At 33.1% G+C, this 27,787-nt stretch overlaps 3 protein-coding genes across 8 annotated transcripts; 1 reads left to right on the forward strand and 2 right to left on the reverse strand.

Moving 5' to 3' along the window:
* Positions 1 to 316: 316 nt before the first annotated feature.
* LOC126715924 (COBRA-like protein 6) lies at positions 317 to 5,842 on the reverse strand. The gene is made up of 6 exons (XM_050416776.1): positions 5,537 to 5,842; positions 5,337 to 5,416; positions 3,023 to 3,482; positions 2,311 to 2,464; positions 1,374 to 1,651; positions 317 to 823 (listed from the first exon to the last, which is right to left on the reverse strand). Exons 1-6 carry the CDS (start codon positions 5,592 to 5,594, stop codon positions 540 to 542), a joined length of 1,314 nt encoding a protein of 437 aa, XP_050272733.1. The 5' UTR covers positions 5,595 to 5,842; the 3' UTR covers positions 317 to 539.
* A 2,618-nt stretch (positions 5,843 to 8,460) lies between these two features.
* LOC126715926 (uncharacterized) lies at positions 8,461 to 10,843 on the reverse strand. The gene is made up of 2 exons (XM_050416779.1): positions 10,696 to 10,843; positions 8,461 to 8,855 (listed from the first exon to the last, which is right to left on the reverse strand). Exons 1-2 carry the CDS (start codon positions 10,779 to 10,781, stop codon positions 8,750 to 8,752), a joined length of 192 nt encoding a protein of 63 aa, XP_050272736.1. The 5' UTR covers positions 10,782 to 10,843; the 3' UTR covers positions 8,461 to 8,749.
* An 8,684-nt stretch (positions 10,844 to 19,527) lies between these two features.
* On the forward strand, positions 19,528 to 27,480 carry LOC126715927 (protein EI24 homolog). Of its 6 annotated transcripts, none has more exons than XR_007651957.1 (11): positions 19,528 to 19,749; positions 19,884 to 19,949; positions 21,323 to 21,473; positions 22,649 to 22,701; positions 23,095 to 23,229; positions 23,411 to 23,474; positions 23,690 to 23,754; positions 23,861 to 23,943; positions 24,939 to 25,025; positions 25,237 to 25,313; positions 25,431 to 25,532. XR_007651957.1 is itself a non-coding variant. In XM_050416781.1 (11 exons), exons 1-11 carry the CDS (start codon positions 19,628 to 19,630, stop codon positions 27,442 to 27,444), a joined length of 999 nt encoding a protein of 332 aa, XP_050272738.1. In that variant the 5' UTR covers positions 19,536 to 19,627; the 3' UTR covers positions 27,445 to 27,480. The 6 variants fall into 6 exon arrangements, 3 of the variants coding, with proteins under 3 accessions (XP_050272739.1, XP_050272738.1, XP_050272737.1); XR_007651955.1 differs by having other exon boundaries at positions 19,531 to 19,749; positions 23,690 to 23,775; XM_050416781.1 differs by lacking the exon at positions 24,939 to 25,025 and adding an exon at positions 27,378 to 27,480 and having other exon boundaries at positions 19,536 to 19,749; positions 25,431 to 25,546.
* The last annotated feature ends 307 nt before the right edge of the window (positions 27,481 to 27,787 follow it).

Here is a 27,787-nt window from a genome sequence, read left to right on the forward strand (position 1 = left end):
GTTTGGTCGCATTAAAATCTGGTTTTGAATATATTTAAGCAGTGAATGCCTTACAGGACTTACCATGTTTTACTCCACTTAGGAAATTTGCTAGTGTTTAAAACTTTGAATTCGCCACCACTTTTCTGTTTTTGTCCAAGATTAGTAACCTAATTCACCCACCTTTAAACAGCAGCAATCATGTCAGGAACATTCTAAAGTAATTTACTAATATGTACTCCATCCTAGAAAACTAGAATTATCTTTTAAGGAGTAAATGTAAATGAAAATCACTCATACAGTTCAGAGAATTCTGTGTTGTTTCCAAGAGGACAAGTGGATTGGTGAATCAGAAATCTACTTGTATACAATATAATAAAAAACTAATTATGTCTACTTGTTAATACTGCTATTCTTCAATGATAAATCATACCATGTCTACTTGATCTCATATTTTTGATTTCAAAATTATGAGCTAAAGTGATACATTAGGAAATGAATATATATATATATATATTTATAATTATAAGTCCTAATCTCTAATGCAAGACACCTATTGTTCAAAGCACCAGTACTATAAGCAAAAACAAAGAGAAGAAAATTAGGGAAGGCTTTTCTGTGACACTATGACCACTGTTAGGGAGCCTAGGGTATTCATCTGGAGGAGGCATGACACATTCATCACCATTAAAAGAAATTTTTCTTGGGAAAGTCCATCCTTCTCTGAAAGTAAAAATACTTGGATCTTTGTTTAGTAGCATCTCAGTTTGTACATTTCCACTTGGTCCTGATTGAAGTAACATGTCATTGTAGTACTTAATCCCCCAAAACATCCCTGTGTCATCTGAAAAATATACCAAAAGACTTCATTATGGTAAGGGAAGAGGGGGGGAAGAAAAGAAAATAAAACAAATACAATAACTGGGTCACTAAATCTTAACTTCATTACACTATACTAAGTAGTACTACTAAATCTTAACTGCTTAAAAGCCTCAATGAAGCTCATCTAGTAGTATTAGTTATTAAATATAATGTTGGTTCCTAAACTTTAGCATATGAATAATTTTAGTCCTCAAAGTTTAAAGTGATGGCTTTTAGTTTTAGTCCATAACAAAATTAAAAGTGATCGTGCTTTTAGTCCCTAACAAACTTCAAATGATTAAAGGAATCATTTTTAGTCTATAACAAACTTAAAGTGATCCATTTTAGTCCCTATTGTATTTAATAGAGTGATCACACATCATTTTTTTTAGTTTGACAACGTCATCTAAGGGACTAAAAGTGATCACTTTAAACTTCAAGAACTAAAATCGCTCATGGCTTAAAATTTAGGGACCATATGTATTTAAGATATAATAATAAATTAATAATGGCATGGTTTTGGTTTGACTTACTAATGCTTCCATACGGATTAAGGGGCAGATAGTTGAAGCTGAAAACCTCAGTGACATTTCTCAAGTTGGGGTGTAGCACCACCAAGTTCCACTGGGAATAGTTTTTAACAAAATTAAGATTTGTGATAGTGATTTTGACTCGCCAGTACTCTCTGTAACTTTCTTTCACATGCCAGTGCACTTTTATGGGGCACATGTGGTTAGAACACCTCACCAAAGGTTGTGGTTCTTCATCATTTGCATGTGGTAGCTCCAACAAGGAAGGAGTTTTATCAGACCTGCAAGTCGGGACAAAATGGAAACAGGTACTTTGAAAATGAAGGAAGAGAAGGTGGTATAATAAAAGACATAAGAAATTAAGCTGCTTGGAAGCAACTTGAAGAAAAGACACTTGGAAAGTTGAAATGGTCATTGAACAATCATGTCTCACATGTCCAGATTGACAATATAACTACTAGACAAAAAAAGGAGTGGAAGAAAAAAAAACTATTGCACTTTACCCCCGACCCCCTAAACTATGGAGTCAGTTCAATTCACCACAAACACAATAAAATCAAGCAACCAACCCTGATTGATTGATAATAAGTAAAATGCCCCTATCCTTAACAATTTTCGTTAAAATTTTGAAATTTACGAAAACTGTTAATAACCAGAGGTATTTTGCTTATTACCAATTATTAGGGGTGACAATGCTTGACTTCATAGTTTAGAGGGGGATTAAATTTGACCCCATAGGTTAGGGAGGGGTGGGAAAATTGCAATTAGCCCAAAGAACTATTTGAATCTCTTCCCCTTCTCTTAATCAGATTGCTTAGGAACTATATTACCAAAATAATATAAAGTTAATACAAATATGTTAGTTTTGCCTTGTTAAACTTCTATAGAAGTTGTTTCCAAGCACAACAAGAAATATATTAGAGAGAGAAGGAGGGTTTACTTTACACATTTTGTTCCACCTAGTCCTTCGCAATTACAGCTGCACTGGGGGCAAGGAATAATGGTACTATTGTAGAATGCAGATAAGGAAACACAACATTTTGGAGTAAGTGATGCTTGAAATTGCGAGTAAATACAGGTTACATTCCAAGTCTCTAGCATAAACCCAAACAATTATGTCATGAACAAGTAGAGCATCATTAAACCATATAATACAATCTCAAATAATATAGCAATTTCAAAAATTACTTATCAATGATAGTACCTACACATCCTTCAATCAACATACTTGAATTCTATTTGTTTTGACTGATAAAGAAAAGGAAAGGGAAGATTGGTATTGGATGTTGCAGTCTTGCAGATACCATTATCATAGTGTATTGTAAAGAAGATGTACATGACAACAAGCCTATAAATTTAAAAAAATAAAAAAAGACTCGGTTTTATCTGGAAAATATTTTCCAGGATTAATAGATATGGTATTCAATAGAAATTATTTTCCCAGGATTCAATAACTGATTGGAGGAGAATGTGATTGTCATTTTCACCAAAGAAAATGAAAATGATGTGCCTATTTGGCGAAACAATTTCAAACTACAATTTTTTTAAGTGCAATTTTTTAAAACTTCACTTTTTTCTACATACACCTTTTTCAATCAACCTCACTTACAAAAAAAGTTCTAAGAAATTTTTTTAGAAACTTCAATACTTACCAAGAGCTTGTGTTGATCGACGGCTTCCATCTGCCTTGAACTTGCTTGGTGGAACTTGAAATGGATCTCCACAAGTATATCCAGGAACACCAAGGTTGAAATTTAAAGGCATGAAGAAGCGATTGCCTGTATTGTTAATGGTAGCTTTATTAACATTCATCCTAAAAGCAGCACCATACATAGTTTGGTCTTGTGTCATAGAGGTTAGCACCCCTCCCTTGCAACAATTGTTAAACTGCTTGTTATATGGTGCTCCTGGCATGAGATCAACAATCACTGGCTGCTTCTCACAACAATGTGGAAGTACTCCACCCTTAAATCTAGAGCAATTTCCTTGCTCTGTGGCCTCTGCTCCCCATATATCCCATATTGCCTCGTCGCTTATCCACGTCCAACTCAATTTCCAACCAGGCCGGTCCACATGCCGGAATAATTGGAAGTTGTAGAGTGATACCCTTACCTACAAATGTGGAAACTAAAATAGTTACATATGAGCCAATTACCTCTCTTAAACTCCATAAAAATGGGGGCTTAGTGCACTAGGCACGACCTTTTATATATGACACAAAAAAGAATGATGTTTTGGTGCACATTATGTTGATGCAGGAGCAAAATTTGAGAAATATGCAGTATGCTTTCAAATACTAGTTAATCAACATCTTAGCAAAACCAAGATTCTATAACATACAACATCAAATAAAAGCTAGGACAAATAACAAAACAACCAAATATATAATCTACGTAGCTGATATATAGTGTGATGACATTATAGATATGGTATTCAGATTCTCCTCCAATCACATAATTCAACAACTAGTTAAGGCCTGTTAAAAAAATTTTAAGTTAAGTTCATGCACTTTTTGGAGTAAAAGAGGAAGAAATGGTTTAAGGTGAAGCCTTAGCATGGCAAGAAATAAACCACTAGAATGGTGTCAACACTCCTAATGGCTCAACAAGTTTGAATTGCCACTTGTCCCTAAACAAATCGCGCAATTGGAAATGTCCTTTAGTCCAAGTTCTTGAATGTTGATATAGATTGGATGATCAAGCATACTCTAATTTTTAATAGTTTATGTAATTTTCAAACTTCTAGATTTTAATGTTTTCCTAATCAGATCAGATCAGGGTGCAAATATAATAAGATATCAATGAAAATCTCTCCTTTTTATGAGAATTGCTAGTGTCACAAAAAGTTTCACTATTTTTACCATGTAAGTGGTGGAGAAATATTAGTGATCTATGGGGGTCCACATCTTCACCATTCACAATTCATCACATGACAAATTATGATAAAAATTGTGAAACTTTTTGTGACACTAATATTTCTCTATTTTTATTTGGTAATCAAGTTTATGTTACCTTTATACTATAGCATGAAAAGAACTTTTTTGGTTGAATTTTATAAAATACTTAATATGGAATTTTCTTCTCCCTTGTCTGCTAGCCTGAAGTAAGTATTTGATAAAATACTCATGGCATGTCGATTTACGAAAATAGCCTAATGAAATCCCCTAAAAGTTAAAACCCTCAACATTAAAACTAAATTATATATTCAAATTCAAAAATAATTTTAATTTCAAATTCAAAACAAAATCTTAAAAATAAATTTAGTTTTAATGGTCCCTTCAACACTTCAACTCCCACGTGCCATAATATAACTTGACAAAAAAAATAATCATATAATTTTCCTTTTAAATAATAATAATAATAATAATAATATTGCTCAGTTTGTTTGTTGTGATTTGATCCAAAAAAAAAAAAAGAGAGATTGGAGCAACGAGCAAGATGAAACGTGCACAATGTTTTGGGGCCTTTATTATCTCACCAAACATGCCTCTATTAATAGGTCTGAATACATCCAAAAAAAAAAAAAAAAGGTCTGAACTCTAAAAGACTGTAATGCCCTAAGTGATATGATGTGGCGCACAGTGATTGGACAGAAAATCAACAGCAAAGAGTAAACTACTATGGTTATGCCTCAGCTGATCATTTCCAAGCAGACAAAAAGACAACAAAGTACTATCACAAATCACATGAAGGCCAAGTCAAAGATATTGCTCATATCAAAAACAAAATTATTTATTAAAAAATAAAAAAAATTGTTATGGGAATGGGGGTGGGACAAGAAAACCAGCAAAGTACAAAGAATGAAAGAATAACATCTAATCTTTCTGCTGCCTAAACCTAAATAATGGCTCTCTATCTAGTCTTAACAATCAAAAAACACAAAGAGTGCACAAATAAGTGAAATGAAATAAAAGAGAATATATGATAGCAAATCATTAAAATAAAATATAATTGAAAAAAAACTTACATCATATGTTGCATCATTTTGAAGCATGAGATCCCATGTAATGGTTATATTGGCATGAGGATCTAATGGATCATACCCATCTGTACCTCAAATCAAATTTGAAAAAAAATTAAAACTTAACAAAGAATCTCATTTCATTGATAAAACAAATAAATAAATATAAAAACAGGAAAAGAGAAAAAGAGAATTCAGGTACTTACAAGAAGGTGAGATGGAGATAATGAGAAAGAAGAAACTCAAAATAAAGACAGTACCCATTGACCTTTGATAAGCAAACAAAAATGGGTTCCTTTCCAAAACCCAAAACAAAGTTTTTAATTCTCCTTAGAATTCAGTGCCAAATCAATGAAATCATAAAGGTAGTGACACATATATAAAGAAACTCTTCGGTCCTCAGTCTTCATACATGCATGTTTGTTTGTCACTATATCACTCTTATCACAAATGAAATGAAAGTGAGAGAGATTAAAGGAGGTGACAGAAAGAAACTGAAGTAATGTAGGGTGTGACTGTGGACTGTTTATGTCAGTATCACACTGTTTTATTTTCTCTCTCTAAAACAAATTAGGGAGTAAATTACAATTAATGCAGCCAGAATTGGAAGCTTAATAGAGTAATTAAAATTACGTATGTCAATAGTTGAATGAGTGTTTACGCATTCAAAGTTCACGCGTTTTGTCATCCGCGGCATTTTTGCCCGTTTGACTCTCTCTCTCTCTCTCTCTCTCACGCAGTTTTGTTTGTGTGTGTGTTTTTGGTACTTACAATTTTATATTCTCAATAATAGTCTGACATTTTTTTTCACTTAAAATAATTATATCTGCTATTTTTCCTCTTCTTTCCTTTTTCTTTTACTGGACTTTTTTTTTTTATCTACTAGACTCGATGATAAATGGTTGTGACACATTAAAATTTTTTAATTAAACAAAAATCTAGAACTGGCAATACTTGAAGACCAGAGGCGCCATGGTCCATGGGGCTCATGCTTAATGCCTTCCACGATTTTTTTTTAATTAAAAAAAATGATTATCACGTATAAATTTAGAAAATGTGAAAACTCCTCCCAAAATGAAATCCAGCTTTACTAACGCAATAAAAATAAATCTCATCTCATACATTTTTTTAGCTGAAAAATGATAATAAATCTCAAACTTGATTGTGTTTGTTTTCACTATTTAAGGTCAAGTCGCCGGCTTTTAAAAAAAAAAAAAAAGTAAAATTCAAATTCAAATAATTCTGTGCATGACTAATAGTCTAATACTATGACATTTTTATTATTATTTAATATATACAAATGACTTACAATTCTCGATAACAAAAAACCGTGTTCTTCTTTGCCATTTGGATGAACTAGAAACACAGGAATAATGTCGTGTTTCAAAACCGGCCTATGGCAGGTAGTGGAGGCATAGTTCGAAATGAGGTAGGAGGATGGATTGGTGGATATTCCAGAAACATTGGGATCTCTACTAGTTTTCTTGCAGAGCTGTGGGCCCTAAAAAGGATGGGTTTATTATGTGCAAAAATTTTCAGTTAACGACTGTAGATATAGAGCTTGATGCTAAATTTATTGTTGGTCTTCTTGCTAATCCTCGTTATTCTAACAATGTTGCCTTCCCCATTGTGGATGACTGCAAGCAGTTGATTTCCCATATTTCCCTAGTCTAGATCAGTCACTGCTATCGTAAAGCTAATAATAGGTGTGCTGATGTTTTAGCTAAATTGGGTGCAAGACATAATAGGAACTTTATTTTATATGATAGTCCGCCCGTGGATATTTTAAAGCTTATGAGCTCAGACTCTGTTGGTCTATATTATGACAAGCTTTGTCTTGAACCTGTTGTTACTTCTTAGTTGCTGTTAATGCATTCTCTTTTTCATCCCAAAAATAAAAATAAAAATAAAAAATAAGATTGGGATTCCATCTAAGGACTGGAAAGCAATAATCTACCAACTTATTTATGGTACCCAAAAAAACTAAGTTTTGAAATAAAAGGGAAGATATTTTCTAATGGACTCTTTGATTCGACGATTAATGAAAATTAAATAAAGGTTGCGTGACCTTATCTCTTTGAATCCACCAATCTGACATGGGTTTTGGGAAGGCTAACGACCTGTTTTGCATTTGATTGTCATCTTGGTCTCGACTAATAGTTGAAAATACAAATTCCGAAAACAAGATAAAGCTGTTGAAATGCTGAAGGCAAAAGTATACTTGTTTAGTTAGTTTTTATTTTTTTTAATGAGCAAAGTACATTAGTTAATACTTAAAAATTAAAATACGTGAAATAAAATACATTTAACATTTTTTTTCTTTTTTGAGAAACTTAATTACTTGTTAAATTTGATTAAGGAAAATGGAGAAAATTTGTTGCAACCTTGTATGTAGCAATTGTTGCATTTAAGGTAAGGTGACAGTCAAAGAAAAGTGACAAGTGTCCAAGAGTCATGCTTATCCTAATTATGGGATAAGCATGACTCTTGGACACTTGTTAAGTTCCAAGGATATTAAATGGGAAGATGTCTTGGTAGCATGGTTTGACCATAAAAGGGTGTGAATTTGTTAAGTTCCAATGATATTAAATGGGAAGATGTCCTGGTATTGGCTGGGCATGTTAATTTTAGTCCTTTAGCTATTTTGACTGCCTTTGGAAGTCCTAGAAAACTAAAAAACGTGGGAACTTGATTATATTAATTTTTGTGTTGTTTTTGAAATTGTAATTATGATTTTTACCTATTCTTGGAGGGTTGTTCCAAGTATATATCTAGTAGAACGAATTTTAAAGAGGACAGATTGGTATTTAGAAAATTACTCTCCTTGTGAGTCTTATGATCCTCTTGGTTCTTAAAAGAACTCTTGAACTTATCAAGTTAATCTTGTGGCATTCAAACAACCAAACTTATCACCTTTGATTCTCGAGAGATTCTTAGGAATTCTTGGTGTGGCGTCTCAATTCTATCGTAGTCTTGGTTTTCATCTGGTTAGGTGACGGGTCAAGGCTCAACAAATCTTGTCTACATGATCTTGGGGTTCCAAACCATCATTGTTATTGGGTTTCATCACAATTGTTGGTGAAGTTCATATCACTTATTATAAGAGATATATTTAAAAAATTGGGGGAAGGAAAAAAACCCAAGTTCTAAAATGATGCATATTTCAATAGTTAGTAATACTAATCCCCATCTCATAATTTCACTAGGTTTGTTGAAATGAGAGAATTATGCTACTGTTTTCTTCGCCTCTCCAATCAAGCACTGCATTTAGTTTGGAATGAGCTTCTCCAATGAGCAATGCTAACTCCAAAATTTCAATAACTGCATCTAGTGTTTTCATTCTGCAGCATTTGCCCAAAACATGGCAGAACAAAGAGCTATATTAGCCATTATTGTCTAAACTTGTCTGGTAAGAACTTTTACTTGGGCTTCTGCTTCAAAAGTCCAGAGACAGAAGCACAATGTGTTGATTTGTATTCACATTTCTCGCAACAGGACTGCAGCAATTCAATGACTTTAAGGCACCTACACCATTTGAAAACACTGCTTAAATAAACAATTCTTAAAAAGGAAAGAAAATATTGCAATGGCATCAACATTACACAGATTGAGATTTCAACTGAAGCTTTAACATCTCCTTACATAAAACCACCTAGAATGGAATCTAGAGGTTTAAGGGACGCTCTTGACATATAAAAGAAAACCAACAGTAATTGCTGATACATTGTATATAGTGTCAAAGATAACTCTCAAAGTTATAGAAAATGGTTACAGTGCAAAGTATTAACAAATGATAACAAAGATGGATGCAGGTCTAAGATTTGTTGGAATGAGTTGTGCTAAAGGCCATGAGTCTTCTTTTATTAGTATTATTCTTTTCCTATTTTTCTGTAAAAGCTTCCTACTTGGTTTGAAGTTCTTTTAATAAGATTTCTATTATATTGAGGAACCCCAGTCTTCGTAGAAAAAGGATTGGGAATATCCAATATAAATGTATTCTTTCAGAATTTGAAGAGAGATGAGTTCAATGAATGCCTAGTTACTTTAAACGTGTAAATTGCCTTTTCGTTCCTATGTGGCATGGTTGTTTGAGGAAACCTAGGTATGATGGCCTAGGCTGTTTCTTTGTTCTTCAACTCATTGTTTAATACCAAACAGCCATCAAATTATTTTAAGATTCAATATTTTTTTTTTTATAATCTAACCATCCCTAAGTCCTTAAACATCAGACCTCATTCAAGAAGCCTTGATGAACTTATCAAGAAACCTACTTTAGTGCCAAATTCCCAAAGATCCTACATCAAATTGGTATTAGAATTTAGAGCCTGCTACGCTTTCTGCTCTACATTACAACTCAAAAACATCTGCAATCCAAAATAACTGTGAAGGTTTAGAAACACAAACCCCACATATTGCATGACCTCATACATAAAGCAGAAACGGAGTCAAGCCAACAAGAGAGGTGCAAGAGTGTTTTGACTTCAGAATAAAATCTACCATGATGGATGTATGTGACCCTAATTGCGCAATATGGCATATCATATCATGAGAGGAGACTTCAATTATGGATAAGCACACAAATCAATTATAGTAAACCCCATTTTGCCCATTTGTGGTATAGGTCTGCCAATGGTTTAGAAAGTAATCAATTAATTATAAGATATCATCAGATAGAAAACCCGTGCCTAAAGTTGCCACCTTTCTAAATCACAGATTATAAAGTGTCGAATTTTTTTGAAGCACATGTTTACTTGATCCTCAAGCAATGAATCACATTTAGACAAGCAAGCCAAGTGACCAACCATGGGTAAAGCTAAGGAACAGCCTCACCACATTTTAAGTTGGTTGCAACATTTAAGTTGGAAAAGCCCGTCGACTATCGAAGCAACTCTACCCCCAATACAATTACCCTTCACAACTCCATCTTAAGGATTTCCTTGTGTATCACGAACATCAAATTTGATTTTAGTTAGAACTGATTTAACATCTGGTCTAAATATCACAGACAATCTCTAGTCTTTCCAAAATAGTAATAACATAAATCATCAAAGCACAGAAAGAATCAACCATTGAAATCAATATAAATCATCAAAAATTTTCAAAGCAATTGAATCAATATTGTAAGCCATAATTGCCTAAATCATCAGAATCCACCAATTCATCACTAAAAGAATTTTCATATTAAAAAAAAAAAAAAACAGCTACAAGTTAGGAACAAAAACCCACCAAAAAACCCAAATATCAAAACAGGACAATTTTTTTATTTCTCAAAAAAAAAACTTAAATTTCTCGCATACTTTCTCAGCAACCAAACAGAGGTTGACGAATACATAAATATAAAAATAAAAATAAAAAGAAAGCGTACTTTTGAGGGAGGAAGTTGTTCTTGGTGAGACAAGCTTGGATGTCGCAAGCTTCTTTCTTGCAAGGCTCTTTGGTTGCCTGTGCCATTCTCTCTCTCTCTCTCTCTCTCAATCTTTCTCGGGTCGTTTACGCTATTTCGAATAACAGAGTCTAAGATATAACAGTTTGACACAACAGGCGAATACGGTTTGCCGTTTTTTGACATATCGATTTTTTTTTTTTTTTTTCGTTAAATCAATATACTAATTAATTTTTTTTAGACGCAAATAAAAATTGTTTTGCTTGCTCATTAGTCATTAGTCATTGTTTTGTTTGGTCTTTACTAATTGATTAAAAGATCTGGAGTTCAATTTTCACCTACACCAAAAACTGATTGATATCTTGATATAATGATAAAAAGTAAAATTATCAGAAATAGATTGAAACTCTATTAATAATTTCAAACAAATTATTGCATACTTAGTATTTTTTTGGAAAAATATAATATTATTTTTATTTTATTGGTCAATATAATCATATGCAAAATTTAATTATAAAGCCTAATATATTGCACATTTGCTTTGCACCCAAAGTTCAAGGATGGAGCCACACTAGGGCCCATGGGCCTGGCCCCCCTAAGTTGTAGGACAAAATAAATATTTGTTGATATATTAAGGCCTAATTTGAATTAAGCCGAAGGAAAATAAAATTTGACCCCCTTCCACAAATTAACCTAAACAACCACGATCACGTCAAAAAAATTAAGTTTCTCTCTAAAAAAAAAAGGTAAAAAAAGGTTAAAAAAATTAACAAAACCTCTTACAAAAATAAAAAATAAAAATTTGACAACAAATAATCAACCGATATATTTCTTGTTTATACTTCTAACTTCTCTAACTTGAAATCATGACTTCGTCCTGAATGTAAGTAGATGATGTTATCAACCTTGGTCAATCTGCCTGCAGCTTAATGTAATGGAATTTCTTCTTGCATATTTAGGTGATTGGCAAGCTTGTTGCAATGAAATCCTCTTCTTAAGGTTGACACACAACGGTTGTGTTTGCAATGCCATCTATCTAGCTGAGGGCATCTATCTGTGGATTTGAACGGAAATTTAACAACATTTCTTACATCAACTATGATGTGGAAATCTACTGAGAGCTACCATTTTTGTAGCTTCCAAAGTAGCTTCCATTTTTATATCAAAGAGAGCTTCCATTTTACTAAAGTAGTGCACAATAACCCAATTGACAGAAATATAAAAGTTCTTTACCTACATGAACAGGAAATGCAATCGGTGTTCTCGCCCACCAACCTGGCCCGATAAGGTTCAATCGTGTATATAAACACACCAAAAGGCCCAACCTAATGTCTAATGAGATAATGTATATAAACATACCAAAACCTAATAAACTTTTCAACATGGATCATGTTTTTAGTTTTACCACCTTCAACTCATGTTCAAGTATGCACTTTTGGAGATGATTTTTCATTTATTTCTTAATAGTTATGAGCAAGTAACCACATAGTATTATTCTTCTCACAAAAGAAAATGCGACCTAACTCAAAACCATTTCAAATATTTATTTTGGAACCTACACTTATGTGAGGAGGGAGGACTCCTCTCATAGGAGTGAATAACTTCATCCTATAACATTTAGGGTTCAAATTACCCATCTTCTATTGTAATTATCATAGTATCAAAAATAAAAATCTCAACCATAATAATCTCAAAATAATTCTTAGTAACTAGATTGGTTATACGGTAAGAAAATAAATAATAATAATAATAAAACGAGGAGGAATGGTTTTTTTTTTTAAGACAAAGGGGGTAGTTTTTGGCTCTTATCCAAACCTTAAAAGGACGTTATTGTGATTTACCTTTTCAAAAAAATTTGTAAAAATTTGACTATTTATTTGGAAATATATATATAGAGAGAGAGAGAGAGAGAGTTAGCGAATCACAATTCTCACTACATATCAATACTTAGGACAAATTATATTTTTAATCTTCACTTTTGTTCTTGCATAAACTATTTTGTAAGAATTAATCATGTGATATCAAATTAAATGTGTATCCAGGCACTAACCCGAACATGAATAGCACTGAAAAGAGGAGAAAGTGTATTAGTATTATTATTGTTTTTTTATAGGAGTATTATTTTACACCATTAGTATAATGCATGTATCAACATCCATACATTGAGATATAAGCAATACTAAGTACACAACTTTTTTTATAACTTTTTTCACAATTTTTAAAATTTTCAAGTTGAGATTGAAACAGCATCACTTTTACCATGATATACCACCAACACTACTTTTATAAAGCACCAATAACAATATGTCATATGAGCAGTTGTAAAAAAATTGTAAAAATTTTGGTGTCCTTAAACTTATATAAAAAGAGTAATATTACGTATACAATATTTTTACAAAAATTCCTAAGTGAAAATGTTGTTATTGGGTCCACCATTTTCTCTTCCCTTTTCCTCTCCCAACCAAATAGTCCAACTATTCAAAATCCCTCATATTTTTCCCTCTCAATTTTCCTTCTCCCACAAATCACCCCAACCAAACACATGCTAATACTTTCAGGTGTTTATAACAGAAATGTCAAGGGTTCGATGCTAGAGATACAAATTTTTTTACAAATTTTTTTTTATTTTATAAATTGCTGATATGGTGAGTGGTTATTAATAAATGAAAAATGATGTTAATAGTAGGCCTAGATGAAAACCAATAAGAACAGATCAACAGTTTGCAAAAATGTTGTAAAATAGTTTGTGCCTGTAACATTACTTCTATAAAATTACCAAAATATCATATTTTTGGACATATTAATTTTCTTGCCTTTTTTGATCAGATTTTCTGACCTTTTTTGATCCAATGGGTTCACCTATGTAATTACATCAGATTTTCTTACCTTTTTTAGCTGATGGTTTCACCTATATATTTCCAAAGGTAGAAAGACCAAGCAAATAACAAAACATCACAACCATTACTCCATTACAAATCAAAGTTCTACACACCAAGCAAACAGATATGGACAGGACTTCCCTGAAATTGGCTTTCTTGCTTGCGCTCTTGCTAATTGCTTATAGTAAGAAATTTTACATTTTTGTTAACTGTGTTACTGTTCACTATTAGTATAATGCATGCATTAACATCCGTACATTGAGATATAGGCAATACTAAAGACAACTTCTTTTATAACTTTTTTTACAATTTGTTAAAATTTTAAGATGTGATTAAAACAACATCACTTTTACCATAGTCTACCACCAATACTACTTTTATTAAGCACCAATAACAATGTGACGTATGAGCAGACAGTGACGGAGTTAGAATTTCAGTCTAGGGAGGCAAGATTAAAAAAGCAAGATTGAAAGATGAAATTAACTTAAAATATATTAATTAATATTAAAAAAAACAAATAATTGTTAATCAAAATAAAATAACAATGAAAATAATCATTTCTTAATTTCATATCATCAAAATAAATGAACAAAAACAATCAATTCATTATTAATAACAATTAATATAAGAGACTAATATAAATACATAAATTTTAAACATCTAATTTAGTTCCTTAAAATAAATTGAGAAAATAAATCAATGTAAAATTAATAAGAGTATAGTAATAAATTTTGTTATACGTAGTTGACCAAAAAAAAAAAAAAATTGTTATACGTCTCACCACCTTGATTGCTTAAATATATATATATATATATATGAAAAAAAAATATCTTTATTCTTCAAAGTATTTAAATTTTTGGATCTATAGCAAAACAACATCATTTGTAATTGTAAAAACGTCCAAAAAATTAATGGAAGAGAAAAAAATTTAACATAGAGGTTTTTTTGCCCTATTAGTATAAGGCCATAAGTAGTTTTGTTATTATTATTATTATTATTATTATTATTATTATTATTATTATTATTATTATTATTATGTGTAAATTATAGGATCCAGTAATTTAAATGATGTGGTTGAAGTGCATTGAGAAAGTTGAAAAAAAAAAAGTGATTAGCTAGTAAAAGTGTAGTGAAGGAGCTACTATATGAGAGAACTTTCCAAGCATATTAAAAAATAGAAAAAATTACATTTTACCACCCTAAGTTATACCATATATTACACTTTGCACCTTAAACTTTTCAAGTGCACGTTTTGCACATTTGTTATACTTTGTATTCCAACGTTAAGTTTGGTGTTAACTTGGATGAAAATTCAAATTTTAGAGTGCAAAGTGTAATAAGGAATATAGTTTAGAATGGTAAAATGTAATTTTTCATTTGTTTTTAAGGGTAATTAGGTCTTTTCACATAGTGTCATACTTTTCCATCCAAATTAACACCAAATTTAATGTTAGGGTGCAAAGTGTAACAAAAGTCATAGTTTAGGATGCAAAACATTCATTCAAAAAGTTTAGGTGCAAAATATAACATATGGTATAATTTAAGGTGGGAAAGTGTAATTTCATATCATAGCTGATGCAAGAATGGTTGTACAACCAAGAGTATGAGCACTGCGATGCTCTTATCAATTGCGATCACCCAGCTGGATGCAAGTGCATAAATCACCAATGTATATGTCATCCAGAAGAGCATTTCATTGCAAAAAGCTTCACCAATCACCTAAAAATACAGCCCATTAAATTGCAGGCAAATTGCACTTTTTTTGGGAAAGTCTTTTTTGTTTTTTGAACATTTGTAGCAGTGGAGCTAAATAGCTATAATGCTATTTTAGCTCCACCAAAATAGCAAAAAGGGCCACGCAGCAATGGAGGTATAGCAATAATTTTTAGCTAAACTGCTACAGTGCACATCTATAGATAGATGTGCACTGTAGCAGTCATTTAAAAATAATAATAATTTTTTATTCAGCACTCCCGATTAAAATAATACTTGTTGTTTATTTTTTTTTCATTCTTTTATTCTTCATCTCACCGTCCTCTCTCTCATCACTCTCAAGCTCCCATCTCTCCATCTCACCTCTCTAAAACTATCTGGTTCACTCTCACCATCTCTCAAGCTGACTGACGCCATCCCAGCTGAAGCTCGACCCACCGCTGCCTCATCCCTCAGCTCGCTGGCCAGCTCCCTCATCGCTAATATATTACGCTGACCCACCCCAAGCCCCATTGTCGATCTCCCTAAGCCCCATCGCCCAGTCCATGCCTCTCTCTCTCTCTCTCAGTCACTCTCACCTCTCTCTCTCAGCTCGCCGACCCACCCTAAGCCCCATCGCCGACCCAGCTCGCCGATCTCCCCAAGCCCCATCACCCAGTCCGTGCCTCTCTCTTTGCTGTGATTGAATTTTTTTTTTTTTTTAATGTATTTTCATATGGGTTTGGTGGCTGTGGTGGTGGTGGTTGATTTTGACTATGGTAGTGGTGGTGGATGATTTTGACAGTGGGTTTGTGGATTTTGGTTGTGGTGGTGGAATGATGTTTGATTTTTTTTTTCTTCTGTGGGTTTGATGGCTGTGGTGGTGGCAATGGTGGTTGTTGTGGCTAAGGTTTGGTGGTACGGTGTTTGATTTTTTTTTTTTTCCTGTAGGTTTGGTGGCTGTGGTGGTGGCGATGGTGGTTGTTGTGGCTATGGTGGTGGATTGGTGACTATGATGGTGGTTTGATTTTTTATTTTCTTTGTGGGTTTGGTTGTGTCTGGTGGTGGTGGTAGTGGTGGTTGTGGCTATGGCTGATGGTAGAGGTGGTTGTGGATGGTGTTGGTTGTTTTTTGGGTAGTGGGATATATTATTTTATTGTAGATGATATATTATTTTATTGTGATGTTTATATTATTTTATTGCATTGATAGCTAAAATAGATCCACTGCTGCAGCATGTGTGTAAATATAATAGATAAAGTAATTTTTGGTGGAGCTAAAAAACTAAATTTTTAGCTCCACTGCTATGGATAAGGAATTGTCATGTTACTCATTTGAGCGGAATAAAATGAAGTTTCCATACATATCTCTTTTAATATAATTATTTTGGTTAGAGGTTTTGAAGACATAATATCATGGGTATCATTAGATCCAAATCCTTGAGATGGGAAACAACAATTAAATTGCATTACATTAGTGCAATTCACCCTCCTCTCTCACAAAATTTTTTCACATTCCACTTTTTAAACTTTTACTTTTTACTTTTGTTAACTTTTTTTCTTAATTTTTTTTAACAACAATTAAATTGCATTACATTAGTTCGGATACTCCATTTATTTCTTTTCTTTTCTTTTCTTTTTCTCTTTATCGTGATATTAATGCATTGACTAATTAAAAAAATTTCTATTAAAAATTAATTGTAGAAACTAATAATGTATTCAATTAAAATAGCCCTGGGCCTTTATTTTGACAATCAACTGTCTTTTATTTAAATTATCAAAGTTGATAAGCTCTCCTATTTAATAATAATTGTAAACTTTTTTTTCTTTTTTATAAATGACATAGCTTTTTTTTTTTTTTTTAAATTATCATATTACCAATATGGTTAGTAAAATTTATTTTAAGGCTATTGTGGATGAGAATTAAATTTGAAACATATGTATTTAGACTTAAATTATAATGGTTAAAAAGGGTTATTTGTTATATACAAATCAAAATCTCAAGGAATATATATGTGTATGTGTGTGCGTGCACGCACGTGTGTGGGTGCACGTGTGCGCGTGTGCATTCCTCCTTAGTCTTTCATATTTTATGTGCAGAGCTGTGTCCTCGCAAACCTTGACATGTTTCCCCCTACAGCAACAAGAGCTTCCAATCAACCCTAAAAATAATTGAACACTATATATATATATATATATATATATATATGTAGATATTGAAGTATACATGCTTTTACACAAAATACCTAACTATGGTATGTGAGCATTTTTCTACCAATAGTCATAGGGTAGTCTTAGATGACTTTGTCTCAATAAGGACGTCAATGTGTTCTAAAATTATGCATATGAAACCGAATGATGCCATCCCAAGGTGAGCTCACAAAACAATTCAAAAACCTCTATAATAGTATTTTTAGGACCTAAACTTTGAATAAACATTTTTTTCAACCCATTCCAAACCTTAAAAAATGACATTGTATCCCAAACTTTTATATATATATATATATATAGAGAGAGAGAGAGAGAGAGAGAGAGAGAGGTAAACTTTTATTTTTTTTATACAAGATAGAATTTATATTCTAGCCTAATCTAAGTGTATATGTGTGTGAAGCTCCCTCCTAGAGACTTGAACCCCTGCCTTTACCCTCACAACCCACAATCACTTTTATTACTTGTGGAGTGACCATCACACCAAGGGTGTGTGGTGGTTAGAGGGGGGTAAACTTAAATACAATTCCTTAGATGCAATTTATTAGGTTCTCTAATTGAATTCAAACACTTAGTTGCATTGAATTTAATTATCCTTAATTGACACTATTTGTATTTCATTGGCCAATGCAATTATATGTTAGAATTTAGCTGGAAAATCTAATGTACAACACCTAATATAAATTCTACCCCCAACACACACTCATACTGTGTGGTCTGCTCAAGCTTATGGGGAGATAGTAGGTGTGGCAGAATACCTCCCCGAATTGGCCACACTAAATTGTGTATGCCCCTTAACAATTTTATATACACAATAAATTTCATAACATTTTTCACAAAAATTAAGTTGGTGAGCTTTTACTGGTTCTCATTTGAGCCTACCATTGACACATTGACGTCACTTTTTTATCTATCACAGACAATTTGCTACATCAACTGTAATGACCCAAAAAGGGGGGTCTTGCATTCCATGAAATCCCACATCGCCAAGGGAAGTACATGAGAATGTATTTATAAGAAATGACATCCCTTTAATGTGTAGAGGCATTTTCCCTCACTGCTGTGTGCTTTGAGGGAAAACAAAACCGTGAGGGGCATGGACCCCAAAGCGGACAATATGCAGGCTCGTTACATCAACAGTTGTAAAAAGTTTTGTCAAATTTTGTGTATATAGAGGAGAAATATTTATTAAACCCAGACCATTCTTTAACCCGGTCTAAGGGCCAGGTCATTAGGTCACTGGTTCAACCAATAAGTCACTAGACGAACCACATAGTTATATAGAAAATAAAAATTTTATATACATAAGTTTTAGTAGTCATAAAATAAATATGAAAATTGATAAAAATAGGCATACCTAAATTATTAATTAAAATTAAGTCTAAAAAACAAGCCACCTAATATATTTCAGACTCTAGGTTTCACAAGTAACATCACTAAAAAATATACATAAAATTAGAGGATGTCATATTATACTAAAGTATTTGCTAAATAAAATCTTATTGCATTATATTTCTTAATATTTGAGGAATAAAAACATATCTTACAATTTCATTAGTTGATCTAATCTCATGGATTACAATGTGAACTAAAACTTGAAACTTGGTATTTATCGAGAAGTCAAACATCAATTTTATTATAAAATTTCTGTTTTCATTATCCTTTAAAAATTTTATAAAAAAGAAAGGTACTACAATGAACCTATAAATGTAATTTTATTTAAAATCACAAAATCGGATAGATCACAATTACCCATTTGGGTTGCACAGGTTGCAAGAAAACCTTTAGGCCTTACTAAGTTTTATTGGTTCAATTAAACAACTGGACCGGCCTAAGCACACTAAATTATAAGTATGACTAATTGGGTTGAGTTGGGTTGGATTTTGTAATCATCCCTTGTAGCAAAATTATAAACCAAATTGCCTAGAACTGCTCATGTCCACGTGGCCCACTCATCATCATCACCACCACCACCAGTATATATATCTTTGAAAGATCAGTGAACTCAGCAGTGATATTATCACTACCCCCAGCCCCAGGTAACTTATTTAATAGTCAAAGTGTCAAACACTCAAAACTCAAAACAAAAAGCCCAGGTTGTCTCAAACACCAAAACTCTTTTAGCTCTTTCTCTCAATGGAAGCCATGAAACCGTTAATGAAGCTTTGTATCGCAAAACTAAAGCAAGGGACGCTGCTATGGCTCGAAGGTTTCAAAGAAGCATGTTATCTTCATCGCGTCGTCATTCTCTGCCTCAGGTCCCTTCTCTCTCTCTCTCTCTCTCTCTCAAATTTGTGTTTATTTTTTTTTTTTTTTTTTGTCCTTTAAATATTCAATTACTGTCTATGGATTTGTTTCTTTCTATTTTTGAAAAGCAAAAGTTTGTTGGCAGGTCGAGAAAGCTTTTGATCAGAACAGGGCAATGTTTTCTACTGAATGGTTTTATTTTCTTAGGAAGGTAAATTTCTTTGAGTCTCTTTAGATACTTTAATTGTATAAAAGTTTTGATTTTGGGCATTCAATTATTTCAGTTAGTTAGAAATTTCAATTGGGTTGGTTTCAATTTTTGTTTTTTAATACAATGGGTGATACTTTGTGCATAAAATAGAAGCTGAGCAATTGGGTTGTTTTTGTATTAACTATGGCACAAAATTTATCATAAAGCTCCAAACTTGGATTAGTCTAAAGGACAGGATAAGTGGTAGTTGAGGAAAAATAATTATAATTTGGCCCAAACACATAGGTTTGTGCTTTTGGAGTCTCTCCAAGGTGTTATCGTATTCATGTCTTAGCCTGCATTTGTATTGTTAATTTTAGAGGTGTGACTGGGTTTATGAGTTCCAAGTTCTAATGCCATTTATTAAGAAGACTTTTTATTAAGAGAGAGAGAAGGGAGGGTGAAAGACAAGTATACATAAAGCATTGTTTGATAATAGATAGTTGGGAGAGGGGGGATTTGAACCGTGGACATCTTTGTTGGAAACATCAGGAGGTGCTAGTTGAGCTATGAGGCTCTTGTCTCAAGTATACATAAGTATACTAGGAAATCCCGCCCCCAAAAGAGTTTATACTAGAGATATCTGGGATTAGCAGTGTAGCTTTTATATAGGTTAAATCTTCCCTAATTGTGATCCCTTCACAAGGTCTGTCCTTTCTTGTGCTGTAATGCCATCCCATGAGGTAAATGGAACTTGATCATCACTTAGGTGACAACTTCTATCTAAATGGGGCAAGAAAATACACACAAAAAGCGGAAAAAGAAGAAGCAGCAATTGTCAATCATAGGAAACTGAAAGCTTATATTTTTAGGCTTATTAAATCCTAATGACTCAATGCCCTAGCTTGATTACATGAATGAAAACACAGCAAACCCTTGTAACTTAAAAATACTTTGGACACAAGCATTTCATAGGTGATGGAAAATTCTATTAAAAATTCCTCATACTCTTTGACAAGAAATTTCATGTGTATTAGGCATTAAAATTTTCTCTCTAGGGGATTTCAATAATTAATAAATGCTTTTTACGTATAAAAAAATCTAACTGAATATTGCTTTATATATTTTTTGGGGTGGAGGGTAGCCTCTAATAAAAAAGTTCCACTTGTTGCCTTCATATTTGTGTTATTTTTTATAATTGGTATAATAAGTGGAAATTTATTTATCCGGTGGTTTCTAACTTGCTTTTCATATCCATTTCCAGTTGTTTGAGCATTTTTTTCCCAATTTCAATATACTGTGTTAGTTTATGTAGTAATGCTTCTGTTGGTTGTAGCAGTGTATCATGCATGTTACGATCAAATAATTTAAATATCTTCAATATCTCTGTGCAGCATGATCGTCCTAAATTCTGTGGTCATCCCAATGCTCTTCTGGATATTACCTGATCAGTGCTCACAGATTAGTACTCAAGTACCATGTTCTTTTGGCGGCATTTTAAAATTGTATTCTGTCTTGCGGCTTGGACTGATACAACTCTTTTATGTAAGTGAAAGTAACATAATTATCATTTTATTCCCTCACTCATGTAACTTTTGTAATGATCATTGCAGGAATGTAAACTGGTTGAGCATTTTCAATTGTATTTATTAAATTTTTTATATCAGGAAGCTGGATTAATTCGTATCATTCATAAAAGCAAAAGAGCACATATTGGAAACCCAAATCAAATGCCTATATTACTCATAAAACCCCAATTGAGATACCAATAAGCACAATCCCATATAGGCTGCATGAGCCAGTTCAAATTTCTTAACAGCCCACTCTTGTAATGATCAAATGAGTTTCTAGAAACATGTTTTCTTAGCTTTGGGCACATGAAAATAGAGTTCCCATGCACTATCTAGAGTCCCAAGCTGAGGTTCTAATTGACCAGGAATGACATGTTGCCTCACAGAAGAACTTTGAAAGAGGTTTGGAATTCTCACTAATAATTTTATAAAGAATCATGGAAGAAAAAAAAAAAAAAAAACCCACCATGGTTGAGACAAATCACAGAAACTCAAGATTTTTCAAGCTACCAAACTATATTTTGATCTTCATTGTTGTTACCGCTCTAGGTGTTTGTTAAAGGTTACATACAAAGTTGAAAGTGGCTGTAATTGTTACACAGAAACTATTCCTATATTCTGATTGACAAACAAGTTTCTAACAAATTAAAATGACTACATCTGGACTTGATCATAAAAAATAACAAAACAAACTAGTCTAAGCCATCCCATTGGTTTCAGTGCTGATCTGACTTTTGCTGTCACACTTTTCTCTAGTCTTGTGGATATTTCTCCTCCCTTTATAATTTTCTACCTTCTAATACTTTGAATTTCTTGTAAAACTATAAAACCCTGCTTATCCAACGAATATATATATTCTCAGATATGATTATCATAGATTTATTGTGTTCCAAATTTCTAATGAGGCTATACACCCCCAACCCATTTCCCCTATTTTGAAAGAGAGTCATAGTATTCTTAAAGTTTGTTTTCCTTAATAAGGAGGTTAGAATAAAACAGCATATTGGACATAACTTGTTGAAATATGCAGGTGATGACACCATATGTTTATCTGTAGCTTTTGTTTCCATGTTAAAGAACTTATTTCTCTTTCAATTTCTTCCGTTGCTTTCAGTGGCCCTGATCATTTTATGTAATTATTACTTGCAGGTCTTTTGGTTCTACCCATTATACATGTTCAGCTTAATTCTAAGCAGTCTCTGGTACTGTTTCCCTTGTCATGGCTATGTTCTTTGCTTTATGTATATCTCTGATTGTTTCAGCTTGGTGCCTATAGCTATGAGTTGGACCTAGATATGCCTCACCTTGCATCTTTGAATGTTTATGGTCATGCACTGTTATATGAACTGAATATAAATGTTTAATCTCATTACGAGGAATCTGGGATTTTGCTTGGTTTCTAATCACAACTTGTTACATCATCAGTTGAGTAGAAAGAGAGAATTAGATTATCTGAGTTAATATTAGTTTCTCAGCCTAATTTTTTTATACCAGAGCAAGTTTCTTTCCCCCCTAATTCATTTTTCCCTAGGCATCCCCTCTAAGGCTTAATTTGTTGTCTTCCCTAATCCGAAACTGTACTATTCTTCATCCAGGTACAATGACATTGCCAAGTTTGGTTTTGCCGCAATGGGGAGATCTGGGTCCTCTGTAGTGGAACCGTCAAGCCCAAGCGAGACATTGACTGCACAAAGTACAGCTCATACGGAAAGACTAGCTGGCCTGGGCGGGTAAAATTCCTATTAATGGTGTTTTAAATTTATTAATTACTGCTGATTGCATGCACTTAATCACAAATAACAAATGGATTGGTTTTTAAAATGGATTCTTTGCTGCCAATTGCAGGAACTTATTTACAAATCACAAATGATTTACAATAAAATCTTAAAGATTTTTTTTATTCTTGTTCAGTGTCATGGTTGGGATAGGAGAGCAGGTGTTTTCAGTTATTCTTTTGAGTTTTTTCTTCCTGGAGGTAAACTATATCTTTACATCATTATATTCTTTGTGTGTGCCTGTTTTTGTACATTTATTGCCTGTTGATGAACCTGTTACTGCATTTTTTGTTTTGCAGTTCTTTAAGCATATTGTATCATTGGAAATGCTTATAATCTACAACAACTCATTTCAATTTGTTATCTCTTTACTTTTTGGGTTACAGACATGATAGTTTTTGAGAATTATATGCAGGTTTTTGCCACAGGATTTATACCTTATGTAGGGAAAGCGATCAATTTCCTACTCCTGTCCTGGATGTATGCCTACTACTGTTTTGAGTATGTGATGCATTAAATCAGTTGTTCAATATCTTGTACTCGCATTTGGCTAGATAATTACTAATTAAGCTTTTGTACCTTTTAGATACAAATGGAATTTTTCTGAAGTGGCTTTGGACAAAAGACTGGACTACTTTGAATCCAACTGGGCATTTTTTGCGGGTTTTGGTAAATTACTTTTCAGTCAAATCAATTGCTTAGTTTGATTTGCTTTAGTGCACCTTTTAGTTTCACATGGCAAAATATGTTGCTCAGGTACACCTGGGTTCTCTTTATTTGCTTGCTTTATGGTTTCTGATATGAAAAACTCTTTTGAGTACTGATCTTAGAAGCAAACCCCGAGTTCTTAGTAATGTGGCTTAATGGTTAGAAATTGAAGCTGACTTGATAACTGTACGCACCAGCTTCCACAATGCTGATAAAGGAAGATTGAGTAGTTGACATGAGTAGTTTAGTCAAGTATTTGGAATGATGGTGTGCTTTAATCAAAATCTTTATGTACTGGTTAATGTCATCAATACCAAATATTGGGTATGAGGAATCCTAGAATCTAATAAATTTTTTAATTATCACTGTTTTCTGTAGTGAATTGCTGCATACCATGACTTAAATTATTGTGTATTGTAAGATATACTTGAGTCTTGAAAGACTCTCTAGTTAGCAATAAAAATATTTGAGGGTATATCAAATTGTGAAAAATGAACTACCTAACAAGTGCATGTTTGTCCAACAGTATTATAACACATATATTTACTTCATATAATGTTTAAGTGAAGTTTCTTTCCAAATGGACAGATCTTATTTGGTAATTTTGAGATGTGGATGGAATATGTATACGTTTGAAAGAAAGAAGGAATAAACATGTAGAAATATACAATGATCAGGAACTCTTTTAGATATATACAAATATATTCTTGATTTGTTGGTAAAGTCCATGCTAAATTTGACATGTGATTTCAATTATTTCAAAAGAATAAGCTTCAGAACACAAAGCTTTTCACCTGGCTAGGTCAGTCTCATAAATGATTTACCTATGAGATTCTGATGGTTAGTGAGGACTGAGGACATCATACAGGTGTTTTGCAGTTTTATGATACAATATATTGAATCTGACTCTGGTGGCCCTTTTTGAACAATGTTGTTTCTCCTTCATGACTCATGAGCTGGAGGAGCAGTGATTGAAGAAGAGGATAGTCTGGTTGTTTTAAAGGAGTGAGTGGCACAGTTGACGGAAAAAGGAAAATCTAAAAGTAATTTTTATAAGAACTTCTAAGTTAATGTTTAGTGCATTACAAAGCAAATTAGATCTATGCATACAAAAAGTGATCTCAGTGATGTCTCAAATTTCATTGTTTGCACCAAACAATGCTGTGGGAACATAAGAGGTCCTACATACTTTCTGTTTGTTTTTCTTTCGCATGTTCAGGATTGTGGTCATTATTTTCCTTAATTTTTTTCCAGGAAGCCCCTGTGTTCTGGCTATTTTCTTCGTCTCACCTCTTGTGAGCTATGGGGTTATGGCTGTACTCTTTCCGCTGGTACAATCACTTTCCTTTTCTGTTAACTGTTAAATTTAAAGAATTTTCCTCTTTACTTAAGTTCAAATGTGCTTCTATATTTTCTTCATTAATGCGTGTGACTGTTGTGTTTTTCAGTTTGTTCTGGCTGCAACTTGCTCAGGCGCTGAGCAGGATATTTCTTTTCCAAGAAGAAAATGGAGAGGTGTTGGATTGGGAAGGCTTCCAATATTTTACGCAGCTGACAGTTTGTCGTAAGCTATCCTCTCTATCTGTTGTCTCTATGCTCAAAAAAAGTTATGTTTTGATTTGTTATAGATACAATGGTCCAGTTCAGATATTATTTGAGCACCTCATAATCACCTCCTATTTTGTGGGTCAATATAAATAGTTGCTATTGAGTCAATAGCAACTATTTATATCTTTTTCTTTTGGAAGTATAGAGTATAGGCTTCCATTTTGCGGTTTACCTATGATGTAAACAAGGCAACTAGATTAGAAAATTTTCTTTTGTCAGGTCTCTTAGTCGTAGGCAATTTGGTGGATAATTTCTGTCAGGCAGCTGCCCCACCTCAAAGGAGCAAAAGAATAAATTATAAAAGTATTGTGTGAATGTACAAAATTCTATAACAATGTTTATTTTCTGATGTGCTGTAGATGGAAAAAACCGCTCTTATTTGGATAAGTTTGTCTTGTCAATGGAATTCTTCTCTGTTGAATTGATGGAACATTAGGAAATGTGTTCTAAAATACTGTGGGCTTTATAGAATTTCTTAGGCATAATTATCTTGATTTGTGATATTCTTGGAATGGAGTGGATTCTTTTTATCTGATATCACCATTCATTCATTAGTATGGCACTGTTACCAAGAAATAATCCAACGCCACTAGCATTGCAAGAAATAATGCATAAATTATTTTGGTTATCTAAAAAGCCCAAGCCTTCTCTTTCCTCCTGTTCACCCCTTCCTTTCTAGCATCATAATTAGTGGAAGATGCCTGATTCTAAAGCTCTCTGGTACACCTGGTCAAAGGACCCAGACCTAGTTGTTTAACCCCTGGTCTCTCCCTTTTTCTCCAATTTTGTGCTATTTCTGCATAACAGGCACATGGCCTGTTCCTTGAATCCTTCAATCAGGACATCTGAAAATTTTCTGAAGCCTTGCATATGCCTCAAAACCTAATCTGATACTACCTTTCCCTCCAAATACGCCGTCCCTCTCTGCTTGCTACCTACTTTGGCCACCATGTCAAGTCTAGATTGACTTATCTTGATAGCTTCCAATCAAGAGAGAGAGAGAGGGGAGAGAGAGAGAGAGGGGACAAAGACCTTACTTTTTTAAAAAAGTGATCATATAGTAGATTGGCCATATGGCCCATTCATCTAATGACTGATCTGAGAACCCTTTAATTGACCCAATTATAAGCCAGGCTTGAGTGGCTCAATCCATTTTCGAGAGACTCTCTCTCTCTCTCTCACACACACATACACACACACACACTCTTGCGTCCTTATTTAGCTAATTATTCTTCTGTATAGTATTTATGGCTTGGATAGAATAAAATAGAAAACAAAATTAAAGTAGATCTACCAACACAACTAAATGAACAGCCCTTTCAAACTAAAAAGAAAGTGTTCCTACCAAGTGACTGTTCTACAAATACTGAAGCTCTAGGTACTCTGCTGCTTGATTCTTCTTCTTTAGTTATGGTCATATTACTCAAACTTCTATACTTTTGCTAATATGGGTCTAGTTATTGGCCTGGGCCAATTATTCCTGGAAGCTTACAATACTCATTTAGATATGACATGTTATTTAAGAAAATAAATAGAAGTACCTGGGAAAACATTGATTTTTGAGATACAAAAGACTATAGTTTTAGACTAGTGCAAATGTGCTGAAAGATCATATATCTGCAAAGCACCTGATGAAATTCATGCTACTATCTTGTTTATAGTGCAACAAGATTCGTTCTCATTGATTTGATATTCTGTAGTGCTTCAAAAAGGAAATTTGGCATTGTTTGAATCTTATATTATGAGACCAATGTTTTCCGCATGTCTTGATTGGCCTTGTTCTGCAGGCTGCGGGTGTTGTCTCTCTTGCCTTTGAAACCCCAAGACAAAACTCAAGAAATTAAGGCACATTAAGAAGTTCTGGCCTAATGCTAAGACAATTTATGAACAGTAAGTTTTATTGTTGATATCTGAAGAAAATTCCCTTATATAGAATGTGTTCTAATGTATGTTTTAACTTGCCATTCAGAAAAATGGTGAACCAAAGTCAAGAGGAAACTTTGGTGGAGGCATGCAGTGATGCTGATGCAAATTGTTCATCTAACTTGCGTATAGAGGGGGAAAAGAATAATCAAAATGCCTAATAGCTGGTTCTCTCCAAAGTTTACTCCAAGAGGATAGCTGGATTCCATGATTTCATTTTGTTATGGTGTGACAGGATACAGATAATTTTGTGCCTAATGTGTATATAAAGTAT

The sequence above is a fragment of the Quercus robur genome, chromosome 2, assembly GCF_932294415.1.
Source record: "Quercus robur chromosome 2, dhQueRobu3.1, whole genome shotgun sequence".
Lineage (NCBI taxonomy): Eukaryota > Viridiplantae > Streptophyta > Magnoliopsida > Fagales > Fagaceae > Quercus > Quercus robur.